The sequence below is a fragment of the Lemur catta genome, chromosome 5, assembly GCF_020740605.2.
Source record: "Lemur catta isolate mLemCat1 chromosome 5, mLemCat1.pri, whole genome shotgun sequence".
In the NCBI taxonomy this organism is placed as follows: domain Eukaryota; kingdom Metazoa; phylum Chordata; class Mammalia; order Primates; family Lemuridae; genus Lemur; species Lemur catta.
The window spans coordinates 112,662,392-112,676,055 of record NC_059132.1 but is presented as its reverse complement, the minus strand read 5'-3'; the positions used below and the strand labels follow the sequence as shown (position 1 = coordinate 112,676,055).

The 13,664-nt window shown below is 41.0% G+C and overlaps 1 protein-coding gene across 1 annotated transcript in view; it reads right to left on the bottom strand.

Annotated features, from left to right (window-relative positions):
• Positions 1-12,091, bottom strand: part of SPOCK3 (SPARC (osteonectin), cwcv and kazal like domains proteoglycan 3) — a 237,746-nt gene extending 225,655 nt beyond the window's left edge. The window contains exons 1-2 of the mRNA XM_045550706.1: positions 12,013-12,091; positions 11,553-11,732 (exon numbers count right to left, since the gene is read on the bottom strand). Coding sequence (XP_045406662.1) covers positions 11,553-11,732 — 180 coding nt within the window. The 5' untranslated portion in view covers positions 12,013-12,091. The remainder of the gene's footprint in view (positions 1-11,552; positions 11,733-12,012) is intronic.
• Between the last annotated feature and the right edge of the window lie 1,573 nt (positions 12,092-13,664).

The following is a 13,664-nucleotide window of genomic DNA, read 5'->3' as shown; positions in this document are numbered from 1 at the left end:
CAGCCACCAGGGAAAACACTGTGACAGTTCCTAAAAACATTGAACACAGAACTACCATGCGATCCAGTGATTCCCTCCTGGGTGCATGTCTGAAAGAGCTGAAGGCATGAGCTCGCAGGGATGTCTGCTCACCCATGTTCACAGCAGCACTGGTCACAGGAGCCGAGAGGCAGAAGTAACCCAGTGTCTACTGCAGCTGAGTGGATAAACAAAGTGTGGACTATACATGCCATGGAATATTACTCAGTCTCTAAAAGGAAGGAAATCCTGTCACGCGCCACAACACAGATGAAACTTGAGAACATTATGCTAACTGAATTAAGCCAGTCACAGAAAGACAAATACAATCTGATTCCACTTACATGTCTACAGTAGCCAGATTCACAGACACAGAGGGTAGAACAGCGGTTGCCAGGGGCTGGGGGAAGGGTGAAACGGGGAGTCACTTAATGGGATTAAAGTTTCAGTTTTGCTATGGGAAAGTTCTGGAGATTGGCTGCGTAACAATGCAAACATACTACTGAGCCGCACACTGCAAAATGGCTATTATGGCAAATTTTATGTTATATGTTTTTTACCACAACTTAAAATTATATATATTAGTATAAATATTATAACGGATAGGATGATATACTTACCGTGCCTAGCCTATAACAGATACCCAAAATAGTACTTAGAGACCAGGAAGTATTATCCTTCTCATGTTCGAGGACAAGGGCCCTGGTGCCAGTGTGGGGGAGAGCTCTGATCCGCACCCACTGGGTGTGTGGCCTGGACCGCAGGGTCCTCACCTACACGAGTTAGTAACTGTCCGTCATTGCAGGGATGTCACCAAGCAATACACAAACGTTAATTTGCATGTAACACTCATGGCATGCAATAAGCTCTGTAAAATGTTTGTTATTATTATGTTATTTTCAATTTCTGGACAAGAGTCTGTTACTACTTCCTATTTTATTACTCTTTTTTTAGTACTTAACCTCACCTGACATTTTGAATGAGTACATTTTTACCATCATCATCCTCTCTAGCCATGAGTCAAGCAAGTACCCTATCCATATATAAAATACAGAAAATTCATGCATTTAACTTACTTTAAAAGACATTTGATTAGAGTAACAGACATTAAATTAAAATCTTCTAATTATTTCTAATTAAAGTATCTAACAAAATTGCATTTACTTTTTAACTCTGAGTGCATAGTTTCCCTAAATCTCTTTTCCATTTTTATTATTTTTGGCATCTTGTTTATTATATATATTTTTATTGCACAATTAAAGATATTTTATTTCAACATATTTTATTACCACAGTTGGTTGGAGTCTTCAGAGAATAAAATAAGACACATAGAGAATATCCATTATAAAAAATAGTACGGAAAAGTTATAATATAGTTTATTTTACCTGGCATATTCAGAAAACATTAATAAAGAATTGGTATTACTTTATTGATGAAATGCTATAGTAACTATCTGAAAATAAGAATATAAGCATACAGTTGATTCCTAAATTCATATAAAGATCTTAAAAGAATGCTATGGAAAAAGAAGCAATTCACATATTGCTATTTTATTGTGTGTAAAAAATATTCATATATACCAAATATAAGTTCCTTTCTAAATTATGTTAATAGTAAACCAAACTATTAAATGTTCAAACCTAACAAAACAGTATAACTACAAATTGCTGCAATAGTAAGGTATTTAAAACTTTCTTTTTCATATTGAAATAATGTAATTAAAATAATCAAAAATGTTTTTTCTAGTGAAAACAGTTATGAAAACAAAATACTGAAATTATCCTATTTTATGATGAATGATAATATGAGTTAAAAGTATTCAAAGCACACAAGCTATGTACAAAAAGGAAGGAGTCTACTTCACACAAATTCTAGAAATTATTCTATTTTTTTAATATGATACTTTTTAAAAAATTTCAGAATATTAGGAAGGTACAAATGTTTTGGTTACATGATTTGCTTTTGTGCAGTTTGAGTCAAAGTTATGTGTGCTCCTCACGAAGATAGCGTGCGTTGTACCCGCTAAGTGCCTACTGACCCATTCCCAGCCGCCCACTTGGTTTCCGTTGAGTTTTACTACCAGATGTGCACATGGGTGTTGATTAATTAGTTCCAATTTAATAGTGAGTACATATGGTGTTTGTTTTTCCATTCTTGCAATACTTTGCTTAGAAGGATGGTCTCCAGTTCCATCCAGGTTGTTACAAAAGGTATCAGTTCGCCATTTTTTTCATGGCTGAGTAGAACTCCATGGTATACATATACCACATTTTGTTAATCCACTCATGAACTGATGGGCACTTGGGTTGATTCCACATCTTTGCAATTGTGAATTGTGCTGCAATAAATATTTGAGTGCAGATGTCTTTTTTATAAAATGTCTTCTTTTCCTTTGGGTAAATACTCAATAGTGGGCTAGCTGGATCAAATGGTAGGTCTACTTTTAGTTCTTTGATAGACTAAGGGCCAATAAACATATGAAAAAATGTTCAACATCTCTAATCATCAGGGAAATGCAAATCGAAACCACAATGAGACATCACCTTACCCCAATGAAAACGGCTTTTATCAAAAAGTCCCCAAACAACAGATGCTGGCGTGTATGTGGAGAGAAGGGAACCTCATACACTGCTGGTGGGACTGCAAACTAATGCAAGCTCCGTGGGAAGTAATATGATACTTTTAAAACCATTAAATGAACTAGTGAAATATCATGGTGCTATTTCTAAAGAAGGAAATGGAAAAAAAATTAGGTCATTATCCTTAAATTTTAAATAGAAAAATCTACAAATCTACTCTATGTGTTCAAAAGTGGGAGACAAGGTTTCTGGGTGGGGCTGTTATTTCCTTGATGAAGTGAACAGTTTGTGAGCAGGAAACTGGGGGCCAGATGACTTCCGGTGGGAGGATATTGGGGAAAACATCAACCCTTTGGGAGAGATTACATGACTGCAAAAGCAAAATCGTTTTATAAAGACTTTTTACCTACCTCTTTACCTTCTATATCTGTAAACTGTATTATTATTATTAATTTAACTAGAAATATAAAAAATAGTAAGCAAACATTATAAAATAACTACTTGTAAAATAATTACGCCATGAATATATACAATAAATAAATAAACACTAAAGTTTTCACTTGGCAAATATGAAGAAAGAAAAAATCTAGGGTCTCTCAAAAACACCCACAAAACCTGACAAACAGTGCCACCCGCTAGCTCCACTGAGGCCTGAGGCCCAGAGCTCGGCATTCCACTGTCAGCAACCTCTGCTGTCAAGAAGCAAACCCGGAAGGTACAGCCTGAAGAGCCGACAAATCGGACTCGGTGCACTTTCTATTTCTTTATTGTCCCATAGACACTAGGGCCAAAAGGGCTGCTTTCCTTGACTCCACGACTGGGAGGGCACGACTCCAGCAGGGGCATGGTTCGCAGTGTCATTCCAGAGCGAGGCACCTTCCTTCCTCTGCGTGGGCGGAGATGCAGTCCTGGCTGCCAGACAGCATCCTGCTCTGCAGTTGAGGGGCTGTGAGAAGTAAATTCTACTCCCTCCTACCGATCTCACAAGAACGTTTCTGACCTGTGACCACAGATCTAGAGCTAAAAAGGTTTCACAGGACGTGCGCTAAAGGATTTCCATAAAGGAGAACAGGACTGGCTGCCGGAGGCAGGCTCTCCTTAATGGGATAACTTGCCGGATGCTCTCCTTTGGTTCCGACTTTAAACATTTCCTCCTACAAATCAGAACCCTGCTCCCTGCTGCCCAACTCCTGCACTCAGAACCTCAGGCACCCGGTGCCCTAGTTCTGCCCTGACCAGCAGACTCAGCCTGTCCCTAATGGCCAAGATACAGGAATGACATGGGATCAGGGAGGAGCTCGAAGGCAGAGCCCACCAGTCACACTGACACTAACGCCTAGCAGAGGGCCTGGGGTGGGGACCGAGTACATGTTCCCGAGATTAGATGACGGGAAGAGCACGGCTAGAATACACTGGTTACCAGCAGTTCGCTCCCAGACCAGTTACTGCTCTCTTTCTTCTCATGTCAATCCTTCCCTTAGAGATTAAACTGCCCAGTCTCCCTTGTAGCTAGCGAGGGCCACAGAACCAAGTCCAGGCCTGTGGACTGCAAGTGGAACTCATTACTGACCACTTTTGGGTCAATTCTAGGAGAAGCTGCTTGTCCTGGACTTTCTCTTAAACCTTTTCTGTTAGACAGGGAATGGCCGTGTGCGGAGAACCCTGCTGGAGGCAGCAGGCCTGGAAGCCCAGGCCTGGACGGCCGCTGCTTGATGGGCACATGGTCAGGAGATAAAATTCCATATTATTAATAATTAAGGTATTCTGATTCAGGGTTTCCTTCTTGCAAGAACTTAGCCTGTCTCTAACTGATACACTGGCAATTATAAGCGAGGCAGCAATGAAGGAAATAAACCTGGACTGTCTGTGAAATCTCTGGATTTGGCCATACAACCATTCATTGCAGTGCTGTAGCTGAAGAAAAGAGAGGGAAGATACCCATGTGTGACGGTACCTACTAGGAAGCAAAACATAAAGACTTTAGAGTAACAAAACTATCTGGTCAAAAGAAACTTAGGGAGGTTTCTCCCATGGGAGAAAAAGAGAGAAACTCCAAGAAAAGCACTGGATGAACCGGAAGAGGGAGCGCCAGGTTAAGTATTGTCACCGTCTACTGTTGACCATTCTAAAATCGAGCATAACAGTCTGGGCATAGTGTTTCCATTTTGGTGTATTTTGGAACGTATAGGACTAAAGCAGTTTAGTATATGAAACCTTATACTTTATAAAAATTGCATTTTTATTTAAATTACAAAATTGGGGCTAAAGTATTCAGAAATGGAATTGGTCAATGAAAGACAACACAGTACTAAAATCCTTTAGATAAGGACTTTCCCATTGGCAATGCAGTTTGAGTTTAATGTTCCTTCATTTGGTAAATATTTGCCAATGCCAGCTCTGAGCCAGTCATTGTGCTAGTCCTAGGTGAACTGTAGGATTTGGGGGGAGGAGAACTATAACCTACAGCCTTAAGGGAGTTCAAAGTCTGGTGGGGCATCCAAATCTGTAACCTAGCAAAAGTAGAAAAAGTATAAAAGATTTTCATAAGTAAGAAAAGACATAAAAATATTCCAAGAACTTACAGGAGTTGGAGAGTTTGCGTAGAAGTCAAAGATCAGTCTTTAAAAATAAGTACGTAAAATAAAATTCTGACCCAGATCACGAAATCATGAAAACTGAAGTTGTGTAAGAGCATAAACTGCCACTCTGAGTCAGAATCATGAGTTCTAAAAGCATCCAACCCAGGAGTCTTTTCATAAGAGTAGGAAAGTGCAGGAAAAGAAATGCTTTACAGTAGTACACGATGTTCCTTTTGTATATCTAGCTAAAAAGTTTAAATATATAACCCCAAGCAGGCTGACTCCCCATGAGAAGCATTAAAGGACACTGTGTCCACATATGCAACAGCAAATGAGATCATCTCCTCAAGTTACAGATGCATAAAGCCTAACCAGGGGGTGGGGAACTAACACGTCTTAACATTTTGGGGGTGGATGGATGTTGGCTTTCTAATTAGCATGTTACGTATAATGTGTATATAACTATATATGTAACTAATTATATATGTACCTATAGTACAATACATAATTGCCTTGATTTTCATATTTTAATCTAAGACACATATACACACATATAAGGTAAATATATAATACATGTACATTTATGCATGCATCTACATACATATAAACATATATAATATATACACAGAGAGAGTAATTTATTTATCAGTTCATTTAGTTGTACTTTTCTAATAATTTACTAGAGGTTAGGAGAGCGAGAGAGTTAAAAGTATCATTTGCTTCCCTATAACTTCTGTTAGGATGAACCCCATGGAAAAGTGACCACGTTTTGTAGTCACCTCAGACCTCCTGCTGGAGTCTGATAATGTTTTACCAGCTCTACTTAAGATTCTCTCTCTAGGAACTGTAAGACCAGTGGGCATTCTCTGATCTGCATCCTTCACCATGCCATGCCTGACTCGATAAAACCAAAATCTTAAGTCCTGACGGGTAGGCATGGCAGTGGTGGTGATGGCAGGGTTAAGACACAGGGATGTGGAGTCTATACCACAATCATGGCTTAATGAGGACTCAGGTGAGAAGGACAGGAGTCAGGATGCTCCAAGAGGCTAGCCCTTGCTGCTGGAGTTACTCACTGGCCCCAGAATTGCCAACGACAGCCTGTTGCTCCTCTTAAGAAGTCAATTGCCTCTCTCTTGATTAAATCTCCTCATGACTGAAACAATATGCATAATAGTCCAATTTAAATGCTACTGATGCGATAGTCTTCACCAGCTCTGACGTGCAAATATGTACACTACATTCAGAGGCTTGTGAGAACTAAACACAGTGCCCATAATCATGGAAAACGCAAAAGAGAAAAACACTCATGATAATGCTCCGAATTAACTGTGAAGAATTCCCAAGAAAAGCCTATCTTCTCGACTATGATAAAATACAGATAACGATTACCACAGTTACAAATATTGTTTCACAGTGAGAAACACTGAAAATGGATGTTTTCATAAGAATTGGATATCCATTATTAAGAAAATATTCCTCAACAGAAAAAAGCAGTAGTTTACTTTGCTAAATTTATCCAAATTATTAAGAATTCTTTAATTTAATTTTGTTTTTTACATATTGCTGAGAAGTAAAACAGTAAAACTCTGCTGCCCACTGTTAAGGTACCACAAAGGAGGAACCCTGGGTGCTAAGGGCATGCTCACTACTCAAGAAATACAACCAGGGTACATCATAATCTTAAAAATATACCGAGCGCACATTTTTTAAAGAGTCTCTTCCTTTGAATTGTAATGCCTTACGAAGCCACAGAGCATTTTTATCTGGAGTAGGTACAGAAAACAACTGCTGTATTTGCTTTCTAACAACAGCAAGTTGATAGACTCCTAGGGACCTTCAACCCTCTGTAGCCCAGTAAGTACCAGGAAATGACTCTCACCATCAGCCCTTACCTCTCAGTAATCTGCACACTCAAGAACCTCAGCTCAGATGAAAAAGGGAAATACAAAGAACAAAGAAATTAAGAAAGATTTATTTATTATTCAATATCCCCAAATCAGCCCTTTTTAAATAGTCACCTTGTAACTTGAGTGTCTCTGAGACACTTCGACCTGCATTTTACATTTTGACAATATTCTACATGTCCTTTATCTTATATTAAGGTTGAATTTTAAAGTTAAATTGTAGGTCTTCACTGTTGCTTTCAACATATCTAAAGTGAATTAGCAATCACTTAAGAAATAAATGTAAACTGAAGTTAATTGTGGTTTTTGCAATACTAATTATTAAAACTACGTTCAAAATGAGCCCTAGGTACTTTTACTGAAAAAGAAATATACTCTACAAGTATTTAAATTTCAATTTAAGGGTATAATCCTGATTTTATTATATGATTTACTGAAAATTAGCGTGGCCATCTTTACTCCTTTTGCTAGACTTTTATTATATTGCTTCCAACATACAATATTTGAAGGTTTCTCACATTTTATCTTTCTGTCATTTCATTTTCAATTAGTACATGTACTTCAGTGAAATCAATAATAGATAAAGTTGATAATGGTATTATATAGTGCATTACTGCTTAATTTATTGGCTTCCAAATTCCATAATTATTTATTGTGTGACAGAGGGTATGGTTTAATTAAATTTATAAAATATAAATGTTTGAAGTATGCAATATATGAGACATTTGAGCTAATAATTCAGTTTCCTCATAATGTTTCTGATTTTTCGATTCTCCTAATATATAAGTGAGAGTGAGGTCAGGGAATCCTTCACCCCTGCCTCAGGAGAAGGGTGTGGTACACTCCCACAATCCTTTTCACTTGATTTTACCACTAACCAACAGAGCTAAAAAAATAGAAAATAGCACGCAACCAGTATATCCACTAAACACATCCCATTGTTGAAAGAGATTTTTGCTTGCTTTATTTATTTATTTATTTATTTTTTGAGACAGAGTCTCACTCTGTTGCCCGGGCTAGAATGAGTGCCGTGGCGTCAGCCTAGCTCACAGCAACCTCAAACTCCTGGGCTCACGCGATCCTCCTGCCTCAGCCTCCCGAGTAGCTGGGACTACAGGCATGTGCCACCATGCCTGGCTAATTTTTTCTATATATATTTTTAGCTGTCCATATAATTTCTTTCTATTTTTAGTAGAGACAGGGTCTCGCTCTTGCTCAGGGTGGTCTCGAACTCCTGAGCTCCAACGATCAGCCCGCCTCGGCCTCCCAGAGTGCTAGGATTACAGGCGTGAGCCACCGCGCCCGGCCTTTGCTTGCTTTATTGTTAAAATCATGTAATTATAACCTGAATATAACATGCTGGTCCTATCTACTGTAGTTATTTTTATATGTGTTGACTTACCTATATCTTTAGATTAAGTTAAACTTTTATTTTTTTCCTAAAACATATGGATTAAAATTTCTACTAGAATTTTTATACTAATAACCAAACATATTACTAATTTTCAAAATGTTGAAAGCTCTTTATGTCTATAAAATTACATTGTGTGCAATTGGAAGGACAATAAAAGTAACAGAACTTTATTCAACTTTCCTGCTAGTATGGACAGTCAAAATTATATGAAGTTTCTTCTATGTTAACACTTAATCATTTTAAGTTTTTCTTTGGTTTTATTCTTTCTCTGTGATTTATATTGAGAAAATTGAGAAAATGAGCCATATAGGTAAGTCAACACATTTAAAAATAAGGACAGTAGATATATTCATCTACTCTCACATAACACTTCCTATCCATGCTCCTTGTTCCTAAAGCTTTATTACAAATAAAACATGTTTACATATTTATATTATATATAAAATATACAAATGCTAACATCATTCAATTACAATATAATGCAGAACTGCATTGTTAATTCAAGATAATTCTCAAATATGATTCAAAAGGAGGCACAGTTCAAACTTTCATTGAGGAGTTACTTGTAAATTAATGTTAATTATGTAAACCAGTCACTTCTAAGAAGGAAGGCAAGGATTACATTCAGTAATAATTATGATGTGGATTCCCAAAGCTTTTTTCCTAAATGAAATTAATTACATTTTTATGGAAGAAAAACACTAAAGTACGTCAGTTAAATTGTTTCTTAAAGAAGAAGTTCAGATTTCTCTGTTTCTTTGCCTTTATATAAACTGAATGTGTAAATCATTATTTAAGATCTCCATGATCATGTAGACATTCACAGGCAGACTGATACAGTACAGCATTATCTCAAGCAATGCCTTAGAACCATGTGATTCCAGCTGAAAATGAACTAAAAAATAAACAACACCCTGAAAGATGCAGAAAAACAAACTAATGATTTCGCAAAAAGGAAAGAAAATATTTAAATAGCAGTGGGGTGGATGATCTAAGTAAAAATTCTGTATCATGCACTGAGTTATTATTTGAGAAGTCACGCTGTCAGCATACATTTTATCATTTTAATAGTAAGCAACAGGTGGTTGAACGCAGAAAAATGATAGCGGTTATCTTCTCCATGCCCTCTGGAAGTCATCTTTTCAAAAATGTAATTAATTGTCTTACTAAAATGGTAATGCTAAAATCTGATGTAAGTTTTTCAAAAAAGGCATTATTATATTTTTGGATTACATATACTTCAAAACAGGTTTTGCTTAAAATATCTCAGTAAATCCTTTATTTAAATTTACATACAATTTTGATGGACTTCTTCCTTGATATCACATAAGAATACTTGAAAATAATATAGCAAGAAAATGCTGTGTCTCTATAGAAATTGGCTTCATGCAGTCTAAAATATTTAGTTCCATAGTAGGTAACTCAGCCTGCCTCAACATTTACAAACTAGCCAAGTGTAGACTGTCACTCTTAACAATTCAATAAAGTAATTTGAATAAAGTCAGAGAATACCAAGATATTAAAAATTCAAAATGTATTTCAGAGAAGAAAGCTTTTACCCCTGCTCTGAGGGAAGGTACAGTACTTTCACAATTCTCCCACTGACAATCTTGTGGACTTGGTGTTATCACTGCCCAACACAGCTATAAAATATGGAAAACAGTGTGCAACCAGTGTACCTACTAAACATAGCCCGTTGTGAAGAGCGTTTTCTAAAATTCATTTTAAAAAGATTGTAAAGTAGACATTACATAATGAAATATCATAAGGTGAAGCATCGTTCAAACGCTGACAAAATGTTCAATATTTTTTCCAAATCAGGGCATGATAAACAAATTCTCTCCAGGTTTAGAAATACCTCATTCATTCGCTTGCCTTTTTGGTTGTAGTCAGTATTTGTCTAAACTTAAATGTACAAGGGATTTGTTTTCATCAGAGCGTTCATTTGGCAATACAGTGATGTTTAAGCTTTGTTCATAAAGTATGGGACCATTAAGTGTTATCATTTCATTTTTCACCCCATGTACCCATGCCGAGCACCAACTAGCTGAATCTAATCTTAAAGTAAAAATGAGTGTTTCTTCAGGAATCGCTGTGACAGATTCAGCTCGCCAGGTACCTCGCGGGGGGGAGTTGGGAGAAGGGGGGGAGGCAGGATGGAAACCAGAGGAAGCCCCCACGGATCTCAGCCAGGATCAGAGGACGAGTTGATGGGAGCAGGCGCTCACCCCACGCAGCGCACTGCAGGGGGGGGGCTCCCGGGACAGTGTCTCGGATGTCACCGAGAGGGCTGGCGGCGGGTCTGTGGTCGCCCTCCCGCCTCCCTGGCCTCCGCGGACACGGTGTGCGGGGGCGGCACCCGCCAGGGCGGCCTCGCCCGCCCGGGACAGCCCAGCCCCGGTCCGGAGGAACCGGCCCACCGGGCTTCGTGCGGGGCAGGTGGGGTGACCGGCGCCCGGCACGGCCCCCGCAATAACCCTTCCGGAACCCCCAGAGCCTGCACTTTAACTCTTGCGTCGCTGTCGCCTGCAGGACTCCACGCCCCATCCCGCAGATTTTAGGGCAGCTCATGTTGGCATGAAAGGTGATCGAGGGCGCCGCAAACACGTTCCCGATGAAAGTTAGTGTCGAAGCACAGATGGGATCGAGGATTTTACGTAATGCGCGGAGAGCGGGCGTTTATAAATCTCACGTCTTCCTTCCCCCCGCCCCAATTCCTTAATGGACCATTAGGAACCGGATCGATCCCATTCACTCTAGCAGCGATTCATCGCGAAGGCGCATCTGCGGCTGACCAGTGCCAGAAACGCCGTTCAAAAGTTGCAAGGGGAGAGCCCGCACTTCGCAACCTTTGGGGGTGCCCGGGGTGGGCAGGGAGGAAGGGTGGGGACGCGGGGAGATCCGACCCCCGTGCAGCCAGGAGCACGCCCGGCCCAGCAGCCCGGCGGGGCCCCAGGGCCGCGAACCCCCCGCCGCGTGCCCGACCTCCCCGGGCCAACGGCGCCCCCAGCCCGGCCTCCCCGGCGCGTGTGCCCGGCAGGGCGCGGCACTTACGTCTCGGAATTTGTTCCACTGCCCGACTTCCCGGTCGTACTGCGAGACCGTCGTGAGCCACTGCCGATCGTCCAGAAAATTAGCGCCGTCCGCCCGCCCCCCGGCCGCAGCCAGCGCGGCGACAGCCTGAGCGCACCACGCGGCCGCGCACACGCACAGCACGGCTGGCACCTGCAGCATCTGCGACAGGAGACAAACGGAGGGTCGGTCAGACGCGGGCAGGGGCAGCCCCGCGGGCCAGGGCGTCCCCCGCAGGCTCCGGGCAGGCGCCGCGCGCAGAACCGAGGGAGGAGGAGGGAGGCCCCGCGCCGGCGCTTCCCCGCGCATCACCTTGCCGGGAGCGGCCGAGCCCGCAGCGCCCGCCGGAGACGCAGCCGCGCTCTGCACCGGCTCCCGCGCCGCCGCCCGCGCCGTCCACCCCGCGCCCCGCGCCCCCGCCCCGCGCGGCCCCCGCCCCCACCTTCCCCGCGCCGGCTCCGCTCCCGCGACGCGGCTGCAGCGCGGACGACCCGAATCCGCCCCACCTCCCTCCGGAGGCGGCTCCGTGCGCCCGCGACAGCGGCTCGTCCCCGCTCCGAGCTGGCCAGCGCCAGCCGACCGCCTCCCGCGCCTCCGCTCCGCGCTGGGGGCGGGCAGACGTGGGAAACGAGCGGAACAAACTTCACGCATCACCAAGTCGGAATCCTGGGACCTTCCATCCTGCAGCCGGGCAGAGCTCCGCCCTAAAGCAGGGCCCTGTCTGAGGTCCTGGGGGAGCGGTTTAATTTCACAGAATTTAAAGTTCCTTGTGAACAAGTGGATTTTTACCGAGCACAAACTTTCATGTTAAAGGGTTGAAGTTTCTTTTTTCCTTTTTTGAAAAGAGAATCATTACCAGGTAGGCTGTTTGAATACACCTATATTTCCCACATACTATAGATGCATTTTCCCTTTATTTAAAAAAAAAAGAAAGAAACAAACAAACTCCCCGGCAACTGTATTTTAGAACCTAGAACCGGAATCAAAAACTTTAACACCTATTGTCTCCCTCCTGCAATAAAGGGACTTTTGAAATCCTAACACTAATTTTGTTTTCCAGCCTTCACTTATGACAACATACTCGGTTTCCCAGGCCTTTTCTACACGTTCTAAATAAACTGGAAAGAAATAAGTAATCGGCCCCCTGTAAAGAGAAACTTAGAAAGAGAATCTCTCTCACATGTTTGGAAGATTTAGGTGAAGTGAATATTCCACATAAGTCAACAGATTCCTGGCAGCTAAAAGACCTCAGTAATGTTATGTATCTCTATTTGAGTTGTTAGGTATTTCAGCCAAAACTACATCCCAGACCTATCTCCTTTGAAAATTTCGTGTAGATTCCAAAATTCCAGGAGCTATTTGAATAGCAGCAGTACCTTCTCACATTTTCCATATCAATCTCATATGACATTGTGTAACATTTTTCAAACTCAATCAGAATAAAAATCAAACATGATTAATATTAATTTCTAATTTTTAAATGTAAGATTTTAAAAATATATGTATATGTATAAGAAATATATACATGTATGTAACATGTTTATAGGAAAGAAACTGCTATTTTTAACGCAGAAAAAGATATCTTCCTTAATTTCCCCCATTTCTACTCTGATGAATGACAGTGAGGAGAGGAAGAAACACAGAAGCTACAAATGCAATTCATGGAAGCCCTGGTTTATGTAAATATATGTCAGATAACTTTAAGAACATGGATGTGTACTAATTCTTCAAAAATACATGTATGACAAAGATAGTCACAGGGGCATGTTATATATTTCAACACATTCAAATTCCTGCCTAGACATGAGGACAATGGTAGGTGGCCCATCCTCCACCATCACCTCCTCCTGGTCCCTGGTCCTTCAGGCCTCTACACCCTCATTCTCACCTTTCTACCTCAAAATCTGAAGAAGTACTTTCTTCTCAACTTAGTAAAAATACATCATTTTGTTTTAAAACCTCATTATTTTAAAATTTAAATCCAATGGAGAAAGCACAGAAATTGTGCCTTAGGTGAAACTCTGATGCATGGGGAAGCCAGTCATTTATAAATTAAAAATAATCTTCTGACCTTTGTAACCTACCTTTAAAAAG